The sequence below is a fragment of the Sapajus apella genome, unplaced genomic scaffold (assembly GCF_009761245.1).
Source record: "Sapajus apella isolate SASKATOON/1434 unplaced genomic scaffold, GSC_monkey_1.0 scaffold40, whole genome shotgun sequence".
Classification (NCBI taxonomy): Eukaryota; Metazoa; Chordata; class Mammalia; order Primates; family Cebidae; genus Sapajus; species Sapajus apella.
In genome coordinates, this window is record NW_022436980.1 from 19,681,069 (window position 1) to 19,699,530 (window position 18,462).

The 18,462-nt window shown below is 39.4% G+C and overlaps 1 protein-coding gene across 6 annotated transcripts in view; it reads right to left on the reverse strand.

Annotated features, from left to right (window-relative positions):
- TFG (trafficking from ER to golgi regulator) overlaps positions 1-17,051 on the reverse strand; it is a 36,236-nt gene extending 19,185 nt beyond the window's left edge. For 2 of the 6 annotated variants that reach the window (XM_032299274.1, XM_032299273.1), the window contains exons 1-4: positions 16,613-16,865; positions 11,591-11,817; positions 5,420-5,503; positions 711-857 (exon numbers count right to left, since the gene is read on the reverse strand). In XM_032299274.1, coding sequence (XP_032155165.1) covers positions 711-857; positions 5,420-5,503; positions 11,591-11,774 — 415 coding nt within the window. In that variant the 5' untranslated portion in view covers positions 11,775-11,817; positions 16,613-16,865. Of the gene's footprint in view, positions 1-710; positions 858-5,419; positions 5,504-11,590; positions 11,818-16,612 lie in introns of all 6 variants that reach the window. The other 4 variants (XM_032299269.1, XM_032299271.1, XM_032299268.1 and 1 more) reach the window with 4 other exon arrangements.
- Positions 17,052-18,462: the final 1,411 nt, after the last annotated feature.

The following is an 18,462-nucleotide window of genomic DNA, read 5'->3' on the forward strand; positions in this document are numbered from 1 at the left end:
TGTTACCCAGGCTGGAGTGCAATGGTGTGATCTCGGCTCACCGCAACCTCCGCCTCCTGGGTTCAGGCAATTCTCCCGCCTCAGCCTCCTGAGTAGCTGGGACTACAGGCACGCGCCACCATGCCCAGCTAATTTTTTTGTAGTTTTAGTAGAGACGGGGTTTCACCATGTTGACCAGGATGGTCTCGATCTCTTGACCTCGTGATCCACCCGCCTCGGCCTCCCAAAGTGCTGGGATTTTTAATGTACAATACTAATCTAAGTGTTTTTTAGTTGAAACTACTTCCAATACTACATAACACTCAAGAAATGATTTTCAATTCCTAAGGTTCATTAATTATCTATTATATTAAAAAGGGTTCATGAGTCAAAAGGATTTGAAAACCGACCTGTGTAATAAACTCAAAGTCCAAGACTAGTTGTAATAGAATCACCCAGAAAACACTTCAAAAATGGGATTTCCAGGCCCTACACTCCAGTAAGTCTATGATGAGATCCAGGAATTAGTATAATGAAACCCCCTAGTGATCGTGATGAACAGCAAGGTTTAGGAACACAGGCATAAACACTAGTAGAGAAGCAGAGGAAGGAACAAAAGAGAGAGAGACATTGGAGGTGCCATCCTTCCCTACTTAAAAACAGGTTTTAAAAACCTGCAAAAAAAAAACCATAAGAACAATAAATCAGAATATAATGGATTCTGAGTTTACCATTTTCAGGAATACTGGTGGAAGGCCCTGGTTCTCCAGGTGGTTCCAAGCTATCCAACAAACGATTCACTTTATTTCGAAGTTCTATCAGTTCTCGACGGAGGTATTTCACCTGACTTGATTCAAGGGGTCTTGGTTGGCCATTAACTGAAATAAAAGCATTTATTTGCTTAAAATGAGAAGTTCACGAAAAGTACATAAATAATATGCAACAAGGAAAATATATACAATTCCTTTAAAAAAAACTAAAACAAGATAGTGGAGTGACTTTAAAAAAAAAAAAAAAAAGATTTATGGCTAATAACTTATTTTGGAAAAAAGAAGCATTCATCAGTCTTTCTTGATGCCAGACCTATGACCTACGGCATTACTGGTAAAAAGGTTTAGTAGGAAAATCCAACTATAATAAAATAAATAATCCAATAGAAAGCTCTACTTTTTAATAGAACTTATTAAATTTAATAACAATCATTTAACTTTAAAAGCTCATTTATTTCATGCTATTAATAGAATATATTAAATTTAGTAGAAATTATTAAATTTAGTAAAAGTCATACAAGTTCAAAACCTCATTTTATTTCATGCTATTCTTAAAATAATACAAAAACACCTTAATCTATACATAAAATGTTTAAAGATGTAACATTACTGATATGTCTGTCATCTCCTTTGCATAATTTTGTCTTGAAAAAAAAACAGCTAATTAAAGTAGTTGATCTTAAAAGAAATCGCTAAAAAAATATATGCAGGGCCAGCCGTAGCGGCGCACACCTGTAATCCCAGAACTTTGGGAGGCCAAGGTGGGAGGACAGCTTGAGCCCAGGAATTCAAGACCAGCCTGAGCAATACAGTGAGACTTCGTCTCTACAAAAACCTTAAAAAATTAGCCAAGTGTGGCAGCACACGCCTGTAGTCCTAGCTACTCAGGAGGCTGAGGTGGGAGGATTGCTGGAACCCGGGAGGGAAAGTCCAGTTGGCTGAGATCACCCCGCTGCACTCCAGCCTAGATAACAGAGTAAGGCCTTGTCTCAAAAAATTTTTTAAAATAAATATACATTTTAAAATATATGCAGAACTTATCAACATCACAACTGTCCTTCAAAGCAGCTACTTTCAGAGGGAGAATATAAGCCACAAAATGCCAGAGATTACTCAGTAATCACTGGTTGTGATTTTTTTAATGAAAACAACGTTACTTCAATTATTATTCATTTTGTCCAAATGACTTTCAGTTGACTAAAAAAAGCGAAATCCTTCATTCAGCAACAAACATTGCCACCACTCAGGTTATTTTTAAAAAGAAAAAATAAAAAAGTGACACAAGGCTCTGAATGCAAACACCAGGACAGGAGTTCAAAAAATAAACTAAAATGCTTTACGCATTGCCAGTATACATATGTACAAACTCCTGAAGTACCTAATTGGAAAAGGACATTTATGTGAAGATAAAAATTCAGGGCAATTCTTTATTAAATATGTTTCAAACATCAAATCAGTAATTATAAGCTTTTTTTTTTTTTTTTTTTTTTTTTCTTTTTCTTTGGGACGGAGTTTCGCTTTTGTTACCCAAGAAGAAAACTCTTCAGTAATTCATACTCCCTGGATAGCTATGAAGTTCAATACAATTTCCTACCTACATCAATTAGTTACTGGTTTTCACTTGGTATTACTGTTTTTTCTCCAATAGTTGAGGAGAAAAACAGCTCCTAACAGCCAGAAATGGTCTGGTACAGTTAGGCCTGGTGCTCACAGGTAGGCCGTGGTGTTCTCCTGTTGAATGTAAAATATTTCAAAGAACACCAACATTACACAAAATTACAATCTGTGATAGATCGCGAGTCCATAATCATGTCAAAACTCAGACAAAAACAAGAACACTGACCACATCAGAAAAATGACCCAACAACCTTCTATCCTGGCCAATGACTGCTACTGCTTTACCAACTGCAGCTTCGGCCTCAAATCATTCCTCCCACCTCCCAGGTAAGATTTAGTAAGATTCATTCCTCTCACCTTCTAGGTAAGATTTGATAAGATACCCAGTCACAGAATCATCTCCACTTCCTCAGCATTCAATGCAGAGCAAAGCTCTACCTCCTCGAACCTTACCCAAAATCAGCTAACACAAACCCAAGCCCTACAAAAAAAATGCTTTTCTAACATACCCATAAGACATCCTATTGTTCCCCATGGTATCCATTTCTCCCTTGCTGTAGTAACTCAGTAAACCCAAATCTGTTAACTGTGGGTATGTTCCTGGTGATTTTTGGAGCACACTGATACATCTCACCAGAACTTTTAAGAACCTTGCACTTACATTCCTAGTATGGCATATAATGTTATTATATACTTAGTGGGTTTAAGAACACTATGTTTCAAATTATACTCAATTAAAAGTTTAGATTAAGTTTAAATTAATATTAGGTATCAATTTGATTGGATTGAGGAATGCCTAGATGACTACTGAAGTGCTGTTTTGGGTTGTGTCTGTGAGAGCACTGCCAGAGGATATTGAGATTTGAGTCAGTGAACCAGGAGAGGGAAACCCATATTCAGTGTTGTGGGCACCATCCAATCAGCTACCAGTGCAACTCTGACAAAACAGATGTAAGAAGATGGGATAAGTCTGCTTGCTGCGCCTTTGGCTCTTTCTTCTTCCTATGCCAGATGCTTGCTTCCACTCCTCCTGGCCTTGGACATCAGACTCCAGGACAAGAGACTCCAGGTTTTTTGGCCTTTGGACTCTAGGACTTGTACCAGCAGCTTCCCAGGCGACTCTCAGGCCTTTGGCAACAGACTAAGGCTGTACTATCAGCTTCCCTGGTTTTCAGGCTTTTGGACTTGGACTTCGCCACTATCAGCCTCAGCTTCTCTCTTTCCCCAGCTTACAGATGGCCGACCATGGGACTTTGCCTTGTAATCACCTTGCAATTCTCCCTAAAAAACTCCCATATATCTTATTGGCTCCATTCCTCTGGAGAACCCTAATACACATAATAATGTATCTTCATTAGTGCGAATATAATTTTAAGACTTTGATAAATCATTTCAAGTACACAAGATAAACTTACTAAACACCCATCTTGTTAAACCTTAAGGTTTCCCCTCCCACCCCGCGCCAAGACAGAGTCTTGCTCTGTGGCTCAGGTTGGAGTGCAGTGGCCTAATCTCAGCTCACGGAAACCTCTGCCTCCTAGGTTCATCAATTCTCCTGCCTCACCCTCCCGAGTAGCTGAGATTACAGGCACATGCCACTATGCCCAGCTAATTTTGTGTGTGTTTGTGTTTTTGGTATAGACAGGGTTTCACCATGTTGGCCAGGCTGGTCTCGAACTCCTGACCTCATGACCTCATGATCTGCCAACCTCAGCCTCCCAAAGTGCTGGGATTACAGGCATGAGCCACCACACCCAGCCAAATCTTAATATTTTTTTCATCTCTGCTCCTAACCACTAAGGAATGAAACAGCATTGACATAATTAAATCTCCCAGAGTACCTTTCCTCAAAACCCATTCCCCTACTTGATTTTAAGTAGTTTTATGTTTCACCCAAAACAATCTTGCCATGTTTGATTTATCCCACTATCTTTTGTTGTATATAATTATAATATATTAGTTACATTTATAATCCTTTCATATCAGACATACAGAAGTTATTCTATGTAATAAAAGCCCCGATATAAGGTAAAAGAATTCCCTTTCATTCGCAGTCTGCTGACTTTTTGACGTAATTGAAATGTCAATGGTTTTTATCTACAGAGATGATTCAGTTTTTCTCCTTTAATATTTTATTTTCTAATTTAAAGCAATCTTAGACCCCTTGGGTGAGCAACCTTAACAATGGTCTGTTTTAATATTCACTGCCAAGTTTAATTTATAAATATTACTTAGTATTTTGTATCTATGTTCGTAACTGACACTGGTCTGCATTTTCCTTGGTTTTTCATGTTAAGGCTGTTCATAAATGACACTGGTCTGCATTTTCCTTGGCTGATTTTCATGTTAAGGTTGTTCATAAATGACACTGGTCTGCATTTTGCTTGGCTGGTTTTCATGTTAAGGTTGGCTAAATACTATCTAAAGCAAGGATCCCCAACCCCATGCTGGTCTGTGGCCTGTTAGGAACCCAACCAGGTCACACAGTAGGAGGTAAGTGGTGGGCTCTGCCTCCTGCCAATTCGGCAGTGGCATTAAATTCACATAGGAGTGTGAACTCTATCGTGAACTGCACATGCGAGGTGGAACAGTTTCATCCCAAAACCTTCTCCCACCCCCATCCATAGAACTGTCTTCCGTGAAACCAGTTTCTGGTGCAAAAAGATTGGGGACTACTGGTCTAACATCAGACTTACATGTTAAGCCCTGAGAATAAGTAACAACATACTGTAATGTGAAGGAAGATAATTACAATTCAAAAATTCTAATACAGTCAAATTAAAACTAATACTGTAATAGGGATACCTAAGTTACATCTGATTTCAAAAAAAATAACGCACTTAACACACTCTGTTCTTACTGAATTAAACTTCCATCATTTTCTTAAAACATACAGTCATAAGCTTCAAGTAATCTAAAACAACTACCTGAATGCAAATAAATGTAATATTTGAATAAGTTATTGCTTAAATGAGTCTTTAAAAGGAAAAACGCCAAACATCTTTAATAAAAATACAATGAATAGTAAATTTATTAGAAAGTTTACTACTCACCAAATAATGTCAGTTTCAGTATCCTACTACACTGAATTGCAAAGGAAAGGTCAGAACTATCAAAAATTGTTATAAGATCTCCATCTGGAATTTAAAAAAAAAAAAGTTTCAGATTTGTATAAGGAGTAAACTAGGGCACATACAAAAATAAAAATCCAAAACGTAGATTGTAGAACATAGTTGGACTCTCCCATGAAAACCTTAAACTTTAAAGGTTCGTCTAAGCGAAAATGCCTTTGTTCAAAAACACATTAAATCAATTTTGCTTATTACTCTTACGGCAAGGTATTTACACATATCCACCTGAAAAAAATGTAGCTAAGGTTAATGCATTACGTGCTTCAATTTTTACTAGTCACTAGGAAGAGATTCATAGATGGCAGTATCATAAATTGTTGGTTTAGGCTGAAATCTTTTCATTCCAAAAAATTTAAATATTTTACCGAAAGTTAAAGAAATAAAAAAAGATTCCCAAAGTTCAAATCTTAACCCTAGATACAGTAAGACACTACTGCTGTAGAACTGCTTTAGTGACTGGATAGACCGTAAGTTCTTTCAGGTCACTGGCCATTTTAATAGTAACATGAAAACAATCAACTCTCCCCAAAAAAATATTTGTAAATACAAAACAGTGCATATTTAAGACTATGAAATCCCTCAGATCTCAGGGATAAAGAATACCATAATTAGCATACCAATCACACGTGTCAAAAGCTTTCAAAGGGCTAAAGGAAAAACATGTTCTCTAAAGAAGGCAAGAAGAGAAAAGCAGCCAGAGACAAGGAGTTCATCAGGGACCTCTTCAGGGTATCTTCACAAACAATTGGGTGAGAAAGAGTTCTGTCCTGGGGAGGCCACAAGACTACCTCAGGGATGCTCTGCTGCACCATTTTAACACTAATTAGGCGGATTTATTTTGGACAAAGATGACAAAACTGAGAATTTTATAACTGTTTTAGCTCCTTATAACCAGACCCACTTTCCGTAACATACCTGTTTAATGTTCAACCTTCATAAACACATTTTTAAAAGAAAATAAAGTATATATGTGAAAGAAGAAAACTTCCTATAACTTTTTTCTTTTCTGAATCCTACAACAGAAACAGACTATCTCTGATGGTGGGAACTTTACCTAAGCCATCCCTCCACTATAGTGTCTAACAGAATCTAAGGGACACAAATCTAAATAATCAAAAACTTTTTGGCCGGGAGCGGTGGTTCACACCTGTAATTCTAGCACTTTGGGAGGGTGAGGCAGGCAGATCACCTGAGGTCAGGAGTTCGAGACCAGCCTGGTCAACATGAAGAAACCCTGTCTTACTAAAAATGCAAAAATTACCCAGGTGTGGTGGCATGTGCCTATTAATTCCAGCTACTTGGGAGGCTGAGGCAGGAGAATCGATTGAACCGGGAGGCGGAGGTTGCAGTGAGCAAGATCACGCCACTACACTCCAGCCTGAGCAACCGGGCAAGACTGTCTCAAAAAAAAAAAAAAAAAAAAAACCTGTAAAAACACCACAAAATACAAAGTTGTAACTAAATGTGGAAAACAAATTGCAACGAGGACACCTCCAGCTAAGGGTCCACGAACTGTGACCAAGGGACAAAATCCCTTAGTCGTTATAGGTCTGTGAATGAAGAACTCATTTTTTTACAATGTAAACACTGTTATAGGTTTTTACGTTGTAAAAAAATAAAAAAAAAAAAAAAAAAAAGATGAGACAGAGGCCTTATGTGACCCACAAAGCTACAATATTCATTATTTCTGATCCATTAAAGAAAAAGTTTGCTGACCTCTACCCTAAACAAAAACAAGGTAGTTAAGAGAAAGCCCATCAATGGGGTCAGTTTGAGGTAAGAGGAAAGCATCTTCAAATGAAAAAAAGGGCAGTTTTTTAAAGGCCAGGCGCAGTGGCTCATGCCTGTTATCTCAGCACTTTGGCAGGCCAAGGCAGGAGGATCACTTGAGCCCAGGAGTTCAAGACCAGCCTGGGCAACACAATGAAACCCCCATTTTGACAAACAATAAGAAGAAGCCAAGTGCAGTGGCATGTGCCTGTAGTCTCAGCTACACAGGAGGCTGAATTGCAAGGACTGCTTGAGCCCAGGAATTCAAGGCTTCAATAAGCCATGATCATGCCATTCCACTCTAGGCTGGGAGACAGAGCAAGACCCTGTTATCAAGTAAAAAAAAAAAAAAAAAAAAATTTAAAGACAAGGAAGTACTAGCCAGAGCAATTATGCAAAAGAAAAAAATAAAGGGTATCCAAATTGGAAAGGAAGAAGTCAAACTGTCTCTACAAATGACATAATCATATACACAAAAATCTAACAACTCTACCAAAACCCTTAGAACCAGTAAATAAATTCAAGAGTGGCAGGATACAAAATAAAAACAAAAAAGTAGTGTTTCTATACACATACAACAAAATGCAATCCCATTTACCACAGCTACAAAAATTTTTTTTTAATATCTAGGAATAATTTTAACCAAGAAGGTGAAAAACCTCTACAAAAAAAAATCCTGGTGAAAGAAACTGAAGAGCATACATATGTTATGATATCCCATGCTTACAGATTAGAAGAACTAATACTGTTAAAATGACAAAACTCTCAAAGCAATTTACAGATTCAATGCAATCCCTATCAAAATACCAATAAAATTCTTCACAGAAATTTGAAAACAAATCCTAACACTTGTATAGAACTACAGAACTACAAACAACCCCAGACAGTCAAAGCAATACTGAGCAAAGAACAAAGCTGAAGGTATCACACTTCCTGACCTCAAAATACACTAGAAGCTATAGTAAGCATGGACTGGCATAAAAACAGACCCATAGACCAAGAGAACACACAGATCAACAGAACACATAGAACAATAAAACAGAATAGAGAACCTGGAAATTAATCCATGTTATCTATGGCCAACTGACTTTTGACAAAAGCACCGAAAACAGTTGTTAGGAAAAAGATAAACTCTTTAACAGGTCAGGAAAAGATTTCATGAATAAGACCTCAAAAGCATAGTCAATATAAGCAAAAATAAACAAATGTGATTATATCAAAATGGAAAATTTTTCTGCATACCAAAGGAAACAATCAACAGAGTGAAAAGAGAACTTACAGAATGGGAGGAAATACAACTACTCATCTGGCAGAGGATTAATATTCAGAATATACAAGGAACTCAAACATCTGAACAGCTAGAAAATAAACAATCCAATTTAAAAATCAGCAAATAATCTGAACAGACATTTCTCAAAAGACGACATAGAAATGGCCAATAAATATATGAGAAAACGCTCAACATCACAAATCATCAGGGAAATGCACACATATCAGGAAAATGAAGACCACAATGAAGTTCACCCCAGTTAGGATGGCTATTATCAAAAAGACAAATAACAAATGTTGGCAAGAATGCAGAGAAAAGGGAACTCTTATACACTGTTGGTAGGAATGTAAACAGCACAGCCACTAAGGAGAACAGCATGAAGGTTCCTCAAAAAACTATAAATAGAGCTAACACATGATTCAGCAATGCCACTACTGGGTATTTAACAAAAAGGAAAGGAAACCAGTATATTGAAGAGACATCTGCACTCACATATTTACTGCCAGCACTATTCACAATAGCCAAGATATGGAATCAACCTAAGTGTTTAACAACAGATGAAATGATAAAGAAAACATGGTATACATACACAATGGAATACAATTCAGCCATAAAAAAGAATGAAGTCCTGTCATTCACAGCAACATGGATGGAACTAGAAGACATTAAGTTAAAAAGATACCACATGCGCTCTCTCTCTCTCATTTGTGGAAGCTAAAAAAAGTTGATCTCATACAAGTAAAAAGCAGAACAGAGGACAGCAGAGGCTGTGACGCGTAGGGAAAAACAGAGATAGGGAGAGATTTATTAAAAGACACAAAATCACAACTAGATAGAAGGAGTAAGTCCCAGTATTCTATAGAGCTATAGGATGACTACAGTTAACAATAACATATTATATAATTTCAAATAGCTAGAAGGAGAATACAGAATGTTTCTAATTCAAAGACATAAATATTTGAGATGATGGATATGCTGATTACCCTGATCTAATCCCATTATATGTATTGAAACATTACTGTGTACCCCATAAATATGTACAACTATTATTTGTCAATTAAAACAAAATTTAACAATAAAAAAAGCACTCTTAGGACTTTGTTTAAAAAAAAAAAAAAAGTTAAAAATCTGAATTGTAGTCTAGGCATAATGGCTTATGCCTTTGGGAGGCCGGGTTGGGAGTACTGCTAGGGGACAGGAGTTTGAGTTTACAGTGAGGTATAATCATGCCACTGCACTCTAACCTAGGCAACAGCGTCAGACCCTGTCTTAAAAAAAAAAAAAAAAAAAAGGGTTGATCAAATTAAGGCACACATTTCAAAGTCACAGAGGTGAAAGTCAATGTATTATAAGCAGAAGAAAACAGGAAAAAAATTGCTCTCCTTTACTGCTTCACATGGGCAACTCTCAAAAATTTGTTTTGGGTGCTTAGACTACACATCATAAAAAGAAAGGAGAATTATAACTATAGCTAGATGGCCAATTTAACTATCACCAGTGATTCACTCTTCTCTTCCACAGCATACGTTGTACAAAGTGGCTGCTCAGCCAGGGACTACACTTCCGAACCAATTTGCCTCTTAGTCATGTAACTGGGTACTGACCAATGTGATAAGGGCAGAAATGACATATAACGCCAACAGGCCTGGTGAGTAAAATCTCCCATATGATTCTTTGTACTCCGTCTTCACTCATCTGCCTGCCAATGTCAATGCCTACCATGAGCTTATGAACAATGTGTTTAAGGTAACAGCTTCTTTCAGCCTGGATATCTGAAAGATTTCTCAACTGTTAAACCACTCAGATTGTAAGATTTCTAATTATATCTGCTGGCATTACTTTAAGCCAACACTAACACAGACATTATATGTATTGTATTATTATTAGTGATCAGAAAATCAGGTTAAGCAGTGTCAGAGATGTTAAGAGGTAAAAGTATTTAACAAGGATGGTGTGGATAGCAGTGCTAAATAGTGAGGTCAGGATGAAATACACTGCAAGTAAGTTCAATATAAAAATCACACACTGGAGTCTGTTGGGAATAGGAGAGGGACAGCAGGAGGGGGTAGGAAGGTTGGCAAGAGATAACATGGGGAGAAATGCCAGATATGGGTGACAGGGGAATGGAGGCAGCAAAGCACCTTGCCATGTATGTACCTATGCAACAATCCTGCATGTTCTGCACATTACCCGAGAACCTAAAGTGCAATAAAATATGTGTGTGTATGTATGTGTATATATATGTATTATATATATATATTTTATATTTACACATACACACACACACACACCCCCCACTGATAACCACCTAAAGAAAAAATTTCAGCAGAGATGTTAACAAAGAAGGCAGGTTAAGGAATAGGAAACACAGTCTAGTACTATAATTCTAATCAGTGTGTTTGCTAAAACATTTTTCATGCAAATTCTATTTCCATAAAAAGACTTTTGTCAACAAATGAGTCTGAGAACACTGCACACTACAAATTTTTGAAAACTTATATAAGCACATTACATACTCTGAAAATTCCTAAAATAAAGAAACACTTTTGTCTTTGTTTAAACCAGCTTTCCCATACTTAGTTGACCATGAAATCCTTTTTCATTAAATACATACTACAATCTTTCTTTCACTTTGGAAAATTAGAAAAAAAAAAATTTAAGCTAAAAGAAACCAGAATTATATGGACAAAAGGAGAAAACAATGCTTGTAAAAATGAATGTGAAAACGTTCTAACACTTAAAATTCCCTTCTAATAAACCACTTAGCTATTTTCAAATGATTAAAAAAAAAAAAAGAGAGTCCAATAAAAATGGGCAAAATAACACATACAATACTTAACACTTCAAAGTCAGGCACTGTAGTTCATTCCTGTAATCCCAGCACTTTGGGAGGCCGAGGCAGGAGGACTGCTTGAGCCCAGGAGTTCAAGGTGACACTGAGCTATGATCACACCACTGTACTCCAGCCTGGGCAAGAGAGGTTCTGTCTCTTTATAAATAAATAAACAAACAAACAAACAAACTTTTAAAAATAGCTTTAAAAACACTCTTACCTTCATCTTTATACTTTATTGTTACTTCATCATTACTCAGTAGTTTTCCTCTGAAAACTCGTTGCATCATTAGCACTAACTCATCATAAGTAATATCTTCATTATGAATAGGAATTCGCCGAATATCCTCCCCAAGTTGAGCTTTGATGATTAGCTTCCCACTCAGATCCAACTGTCCGTTCATGGTGGACTCCAGGATGTTCTATATATAGAACTCTAGACAAAGACTGATAAAAGTGGTTTTGATAATTAAACAACAAAACATTTCTTAAAAGTTGAGAGTTACTATTAGATGCTAAGAAACTCTGGCCTCCAGAAGATTCATTATTCCCATGTTACCGTATTTATGTTAAAATGGACTGGAGATAATATTATTTTACTGTAGAGATAATAAAAGAAGCTTTTATTTTATGTCTACTATTATTTTATCTACATGTTTAACTGTTTATCTGACATCACCACTTAGATTTTTCTTTATATAAAAATAAATTCCTAATCTTCCACCTATGCCTCTCCTATAGGCTTCCCAATCTCACTTCCTCTGAGTTGTGTAAGACAAAAAAAATCTTGATCTTTTTCTCAAACCTTACATCCAAACTACCAACAAAATATGGTTGCCACTACCTTTAAAATCACTCTGGAGTCCAACCACTTCAGCACCTTCACTGCTATCAACTTGATTCAAGCCACCATTATCACTTGCCTAAATGATTGGAAAAGACTCCTAACCAGTTCACCTGCTTTTTACCTTTGCCCACTTTTAATCTATCTCAGCACACCAGAGTTAATCCTGTTAAGTAAAACCTAGTATGGTTCAGTTCAAAACCTTCTAATGCATTCCCATCTCAAAAACCAAGACCTATAAGATCATCTGGCCTCCGGCCCCTGGCCAAGTATTTCACTTCATTTCCTACCTCTCTTCTTCACTCACCCCTGCTACACCCACAGTTCAAGTTTTCCCTTCGTCTTGAACCTTTCTGGTAGCCCTCATATGATTCAGATTACTTATCAAATGTTAACTTTTGAGGAGGTCTTTCCTAACCATCCAATTTAAAATGGCTCCCCCCACATTATCTTATCCTGCTTTTCTTCAAAACACTTAACACTACGAGACATTAAAAATTCATAACTTTTTATTGCCTTTTCCACTTGATGGTAGGAAGTTTTCCATATTCTCAGAGCCTACAAGAGTGCCTAGCAGACCGGTAGTCATTCCACAGCTGTTAAATAAAGGGAAAAATAAATATTGGCTTCAAAACTCTATTATCCTACAACAATAAATGCTAACTCTGAAGAGTGAATACTGAAATAGAGCCTCAAGTTTTTCTGAGAAAGACCTCATGAGTACGTTCTTTCATTTCCTTTTTATGTGGAGGAACTGGAGGAGAAAGGACAAATTAGTAATACCTACCTGAACTTTTAAAGACCATCCACTACTATGCTGCATACTCCATAACTTTCCCACCTGGGTGGGTATGATTTGGACTGCATACTTTATTAAATAAGACAGTACCGAACAATTACCCGCTAAATACTGACTTGTTACAGAATTTTCCCTTAGATTTTAATCTTTAATATTATTCAGTTTGACTATCCTGTAATGACTGTCTATTTTTTTTTTTTTTGAGATGCAGTCTCACTGTCACCCAGATTGGAGTGCAGTGGTGCAATATCGGCTAGCTGCAACCGCTGACTCCCGGGTTCAAATGATTCCCATGCCTCAGCCTCCTGAGTGGCTGGGACTACAGGGATGCGCCACCATGCCTGGCTAATTTTCGTATTTTTTAGTAGAGATAGGATTTCACCATGTTGGTCAGGCTGCTCTCCAACTCTTGACCTCAAGTGATCCACCCATCTCGGCCTCCCAAAGTGCTGGGATTACAGGCTTAGCCACCAAATCAGGCCATGACTGTGGAATTTTAAATTCAAAATAATGCTGAAGGTCTCTAGCAAGTTAAATGGTTGCTAGATAATAACGGAGGATATACTTATGATCAAATAATGGGTTAATATTTCTTCTCAAGGCCAAGATGTTCCTGAATGTTATCTATAATCGCTGAACATTTTCTAAGCATCAACTCCTTCCTCCTCCTGCCCCAAGAAAATGATCTCTTGAGACTTTTTAGTGTTCTACAACATTCTAGTTTCAACTTCCCACCTTGCTAATAGCAGCTTTCTGTTTCCTCCTCCTAAGACTGTTGTTTCATTAACACCACACGTCTCTGCAATTATTCTTTATTCTTTTGGGGTATGTGAAAGCACTCACCTGCTCCTCCAACATATCAACCCTTCAAGTACTTGAAAAAAGTTTTCATGAATCCAATTTCATAAATATTATACATTAATGCCCTACTATTCATATAAATACCCTAGGTCATTTCATCTAACTAGTCCTTAAATGAATTATCTTTAGACCCCCCCACCACCATGCTCTGAACAGATATTAATAAATCTTTACTGAAATGGATCATTAAAACTAAATATAACACTCTAAAGTCAATGCAGAATAGGTGGACTGCATTCCACTCTAGGGATGCCATGCTTATCTTAATGCAAAATAAGAATACAATTAGCTTTTTATCTGCCAGTTCTCACAATGGACTTCTCATGAAAACAGTGATTAACAGAAATCTTCATACAACCAACTCTTTGCCTTCTGCAACACCTTCTGAGTTCAGGAAATACTTAGTGAATACCTACTACGTGCCAAGCTCTAAAGTATGATTACTAAACCAAGATGGTAAATATTCCATCTTGTTTGCTCTGGCAGCCTAAGAGTAACAAAGACCTTTCAATAAATCAACGTATTTGTTACCTTCTCCTTTCTACAAGATGTGTAAACCAGCAATAATGTAAAAGGAACCAGTGCTTAGCTTCAGTGAGCTGGTACGATCTTTTCCCAGCAGCGCCTAGAAAAGTGCCTACAGTATTTAAAGAATTTTTGTTCCCTGCACAGATAAGGAATAATAAAGTTCTGATAAACGGAGGAGAAGAAAGCTGTAATATAGATCAGTTTTGCGTCAGACCTTCACACTGTACCTTCTTTATGCAGCTAGAAGTGACTTCCATCAGACACACTTCTAATTAAGAAAAAAAATTCCAGCTTCGAATATAACTGATGATATGTCCTTCTGACCACGGTAGGGAGGCTGGTGCCCAATTTCAATGGATTTAACATTTGAGTCATGTATACTTTCTGTCATGTTTGCCTGCAAATTTACTTTCTGTGTTTCCCATTGATTGTATGTTTAAGTTGTATTTTTTTTTTTTTTAAGACTTGATTTGAAGGCAATTTCAAAGTAGAATTAAAAATAAAGTTTTAAGCACCGGTAACGTCATTGCAATAAACATTTAGATACTCCCTAGTTTTACTTTGAAAAAACGTACATATTTGCATATGCAAATGTTGATGCTTTATTGAAAAGAAAATTATCCTAAAAAGGTTATGAAGCAGGGCCATAGCATTTCAGTGGTCTGGAGGTGACTGCCCCTGGTATCATTAAAGAAGGATGGTAAATATAAAGAGATATGGATAAAACTGGGCTTTGAAAATTGCTAGCATAGCCACGTGCCTAAGAGTAGGGAATGCATTTCTAGAGTTAGAAATGGACTAAGTACGCCCTCAGAGAAAGGAGAATGCCAGGTATTTCAATGTGATAACTTTGGTTCAAGCTATTTGTGTAGAAAGGTAAAAAAACAAAAGGTGTTTCCCATTGATTGTAAACACCTTGTGGCCAGGAACCAATGCTTCTTTTCTAAAGCTGTCGCTAGCTTGTGCAGTCACCTCCCCAGAGTAAACACAAAAGTATGCAACAAAAGTTTCCCTTCAGGGGGAAAACCCATCCCAACGTTTCTTCATATAAATTCTGGTACTCGTTTTCTCTTCCAAAGTAGAAACAGCTATTAACAATTAGTTCCTAAACTGCCAGTAAGAGCCCTACAACAAGCTCTTCTCCCATCTTGTCCTTGCCCCTCCCGCTATTAAGTCCAGAATCGACTCGGCCTCTTAACTAGTATAACACAACCCTCGAACAGGAACACTTTGCTCAGCACTGAGAATAATGTGACATGCCCAAGGTCATATAAAAAGCCTGCCTCCTGAACCAGGATCTAGGTTCAGTGGCCACACTTCTGGCTCTACTAAGTCTAAGGGTAAGACCCTCTTAATTCCAGAAGCTGTGGCTTAGGAACCTCCTGAGGGGATCAGTTTCCTTCAACAAACAGTAAGCCAAGTCAACCTGCAATTATTCCGAAGAATGTAAGAGGCCTCAAACCCTGCCTCAGAGGCAGTGTACCAAGACGGTAAAGATCGCCACCACTAGCTATGTGGTCTTAAGTTCTCGAAGGCTCACTTTCATCACATTCGAAACGGAAATCACAATACCTGAATGTGGAGGTGCCCTTGCGATGATTAAATGAGATAGTGCATCTAAAATACTTACTATAGTGTCCAGTAAGGCAAACTCTTAAAGTTAGGTAGACTCATCACTATAAAACCAGGCTGGGCCTTCAGCTGGCGCTTGATTAAGCGCCGACTCAGCCAAGGAACGATGCTCCGATTCAGCGACCCCCATCAACTTACTCCCATAGGCACCACTCCACACCCTTCTCACCCTTCCGAGTTCCTCCGGGGACTGGCCGCCCCAGACCTCCCAAAGGCCCCCTCCTCTCAATCCAAAACCCTGGAGCCAGGCGGACCTGCACCAAGGCATTAGCTGGCGCACCCGCCTACCGGAGCCCTCGGGGTGCGCCTGCCTGCCAGCGCGGCCAGGGGCCGCCTCTCTCCCCTCCCCCTCCGCGACCTCCCTTCCCCTCCCCCCATGCGAGGGCCCGCCCGTCCTCCCTCCGGTCCCGTCCTCCCTCCGGTCCGTCCTCCCTCCGGCCCCCTCCTCCCTCCGGCCCCTCCCCAGCGCGCCTCCGACCCCAGCCGCCGGGCAGTTCGAGCGAGGGCCTCCTAGCGCCTCCTTGTCTCCTGGCCTCCTCGGAGACAGCGGCCGCACCCCCAATTTCTAGCGGTCGTACCGGCTTGCGGAGGCCGCGGCCGCCGTCTCTCTGCCGGTCTCCAATGACTGGGCCGACGCGAGGCCACAGGGCTGGGGCGTCGCGGGGAGGCGGTGGTCACGGCCCGCTCGGTTGCCCTCCGCGACTGCCGCACCTCGCTCCCAGGCTCGCGCGGGCACCGGCCAATCACACTGACCCAACAAGCCTAGCAAGAACTCCGGCTCTGTACGTGGCAGGTGGGGGAAGAAGAGAGGCGGGAGCAAGAAAAAAAAAATGTCCTTTCGCCCCGCCTCACTGCGCGCGGACTACCAAGGACGCATGCGCGACGGCGTGACGCGCAGGGCGGGCTGGGACCCGCTGCCTTGGCCGGCCGGAGAGTCCCCGCCTTCACACTGGGTGACTGGGTATAGGAAGCGTGAGCTGAACCGATGCACGCATGCGCCGGGCGTGACTACGCACTTCCGGTTTTCTTAAAACCATGTATTTCCGTGTCTCGCCAGTGGGCGGGGCGTAGTGCGCTCTTCTAGACTTTTTAGGAGCTGGTTGCCGGTAGGCATCTGTCCAATTTTACGTGGGTTTTGTCTTTGTAGTTGTTGACCATTGTAGTAACAGCTGAAAAAAAAAAAAAGAGAACCCTTTTCTTCTACGAATCCATTCATTCGTTGTTGGGAGCCTACGCTTTGCCAAGCCCTGTTCTAGGAATGGGGGTGAGTCAGTTCGTGAGCAAGGAGTTTCCAACAGAGCCCAGGGAAGCCTGACAGCGCTTATCAGACAAGACAAATCTGTGACTGTGTAAAGGACAAAAGCTGGGAAATTAAGGCTAAAGATGCCTGAAGTGAATTTTGGAAGATAAGGCATTTGAGTGTGCCCTACGTACTCTTCCCTTCTCTCTTACCTGTTCAAATAGAAATATAGTATGAGCAAGTGGGAATTTATAGCCAAGGGGTGGGGGTCCGCCAGTGGATGGAAAATTAGTAAGAGAAGCAAGGGAGATTCTGGCTAAACCAACACAACAGGATTCTAGATGAAGGTAGGCCAGGATAATCAGACATCACCTGGCGGGTGGTGGAGGATGAGGAACCTGATCAAGGGTGAGGCGTTCTTACTACACTGACTTAACAAGGTTCTTTGCTAAAACTGAGTTTTACAAGGAGGTGTACAGATGGGCTTAGGAGAAGGCTCAGGACCCCGAAGTTTGGCTAAGCGGAGAATCCTTGTCACTTCTAAGTGAAGACTAAGCCTAAAAGTAAAGCATTTAGGCCCTACGTGGTCTCCAGTTGTTTACCAGTTATAAAAGAAAAACTTCAGCCGAATTAAATTTAAACGAGTTAATTGAGCAATGAACGATTCACGAATTGGGCAGCCTCAGAATCAGAGCAGATTCACAGACTCCAGCACAGCCACATGGTAGAAGGTTTATAGACAAAACAAGGGAAATGAGGTACAGAAATCAGCAGTGAAGTATAGAAACGGCTGGATTGGTTACAAGTTGGCGTTTGCCTTATTTGAACACACTTTGAACACTTAGCAGTCTATGAGTGATTGAACTATGAGTGGTTGAAGTGTGGCAGCTGGAATTGGCCAAGACTCAGTTATTGTTATAGACAAATACACCTGTTCGTTTTTCAATCTTTTCTATTAAGCTAGGTGACAGTTCATCCACAAGGATTCAAATATAAAAGTATGGAGTCCTTCTCAGGCCGTATGTTTTTTGCTTTAACACCAGATACTCCGAAAGGACCTGGAGTAAATTCAGGTGTTTCAGAGTGAGAACTTACGTTCTTTTGTACTATAAATAATGTGATCTGCTTCAGGTGTAAGTCTCTGAAACTTCTGTTTGAGAGTGAAATAATGTAAGTTTAGACTTCTCT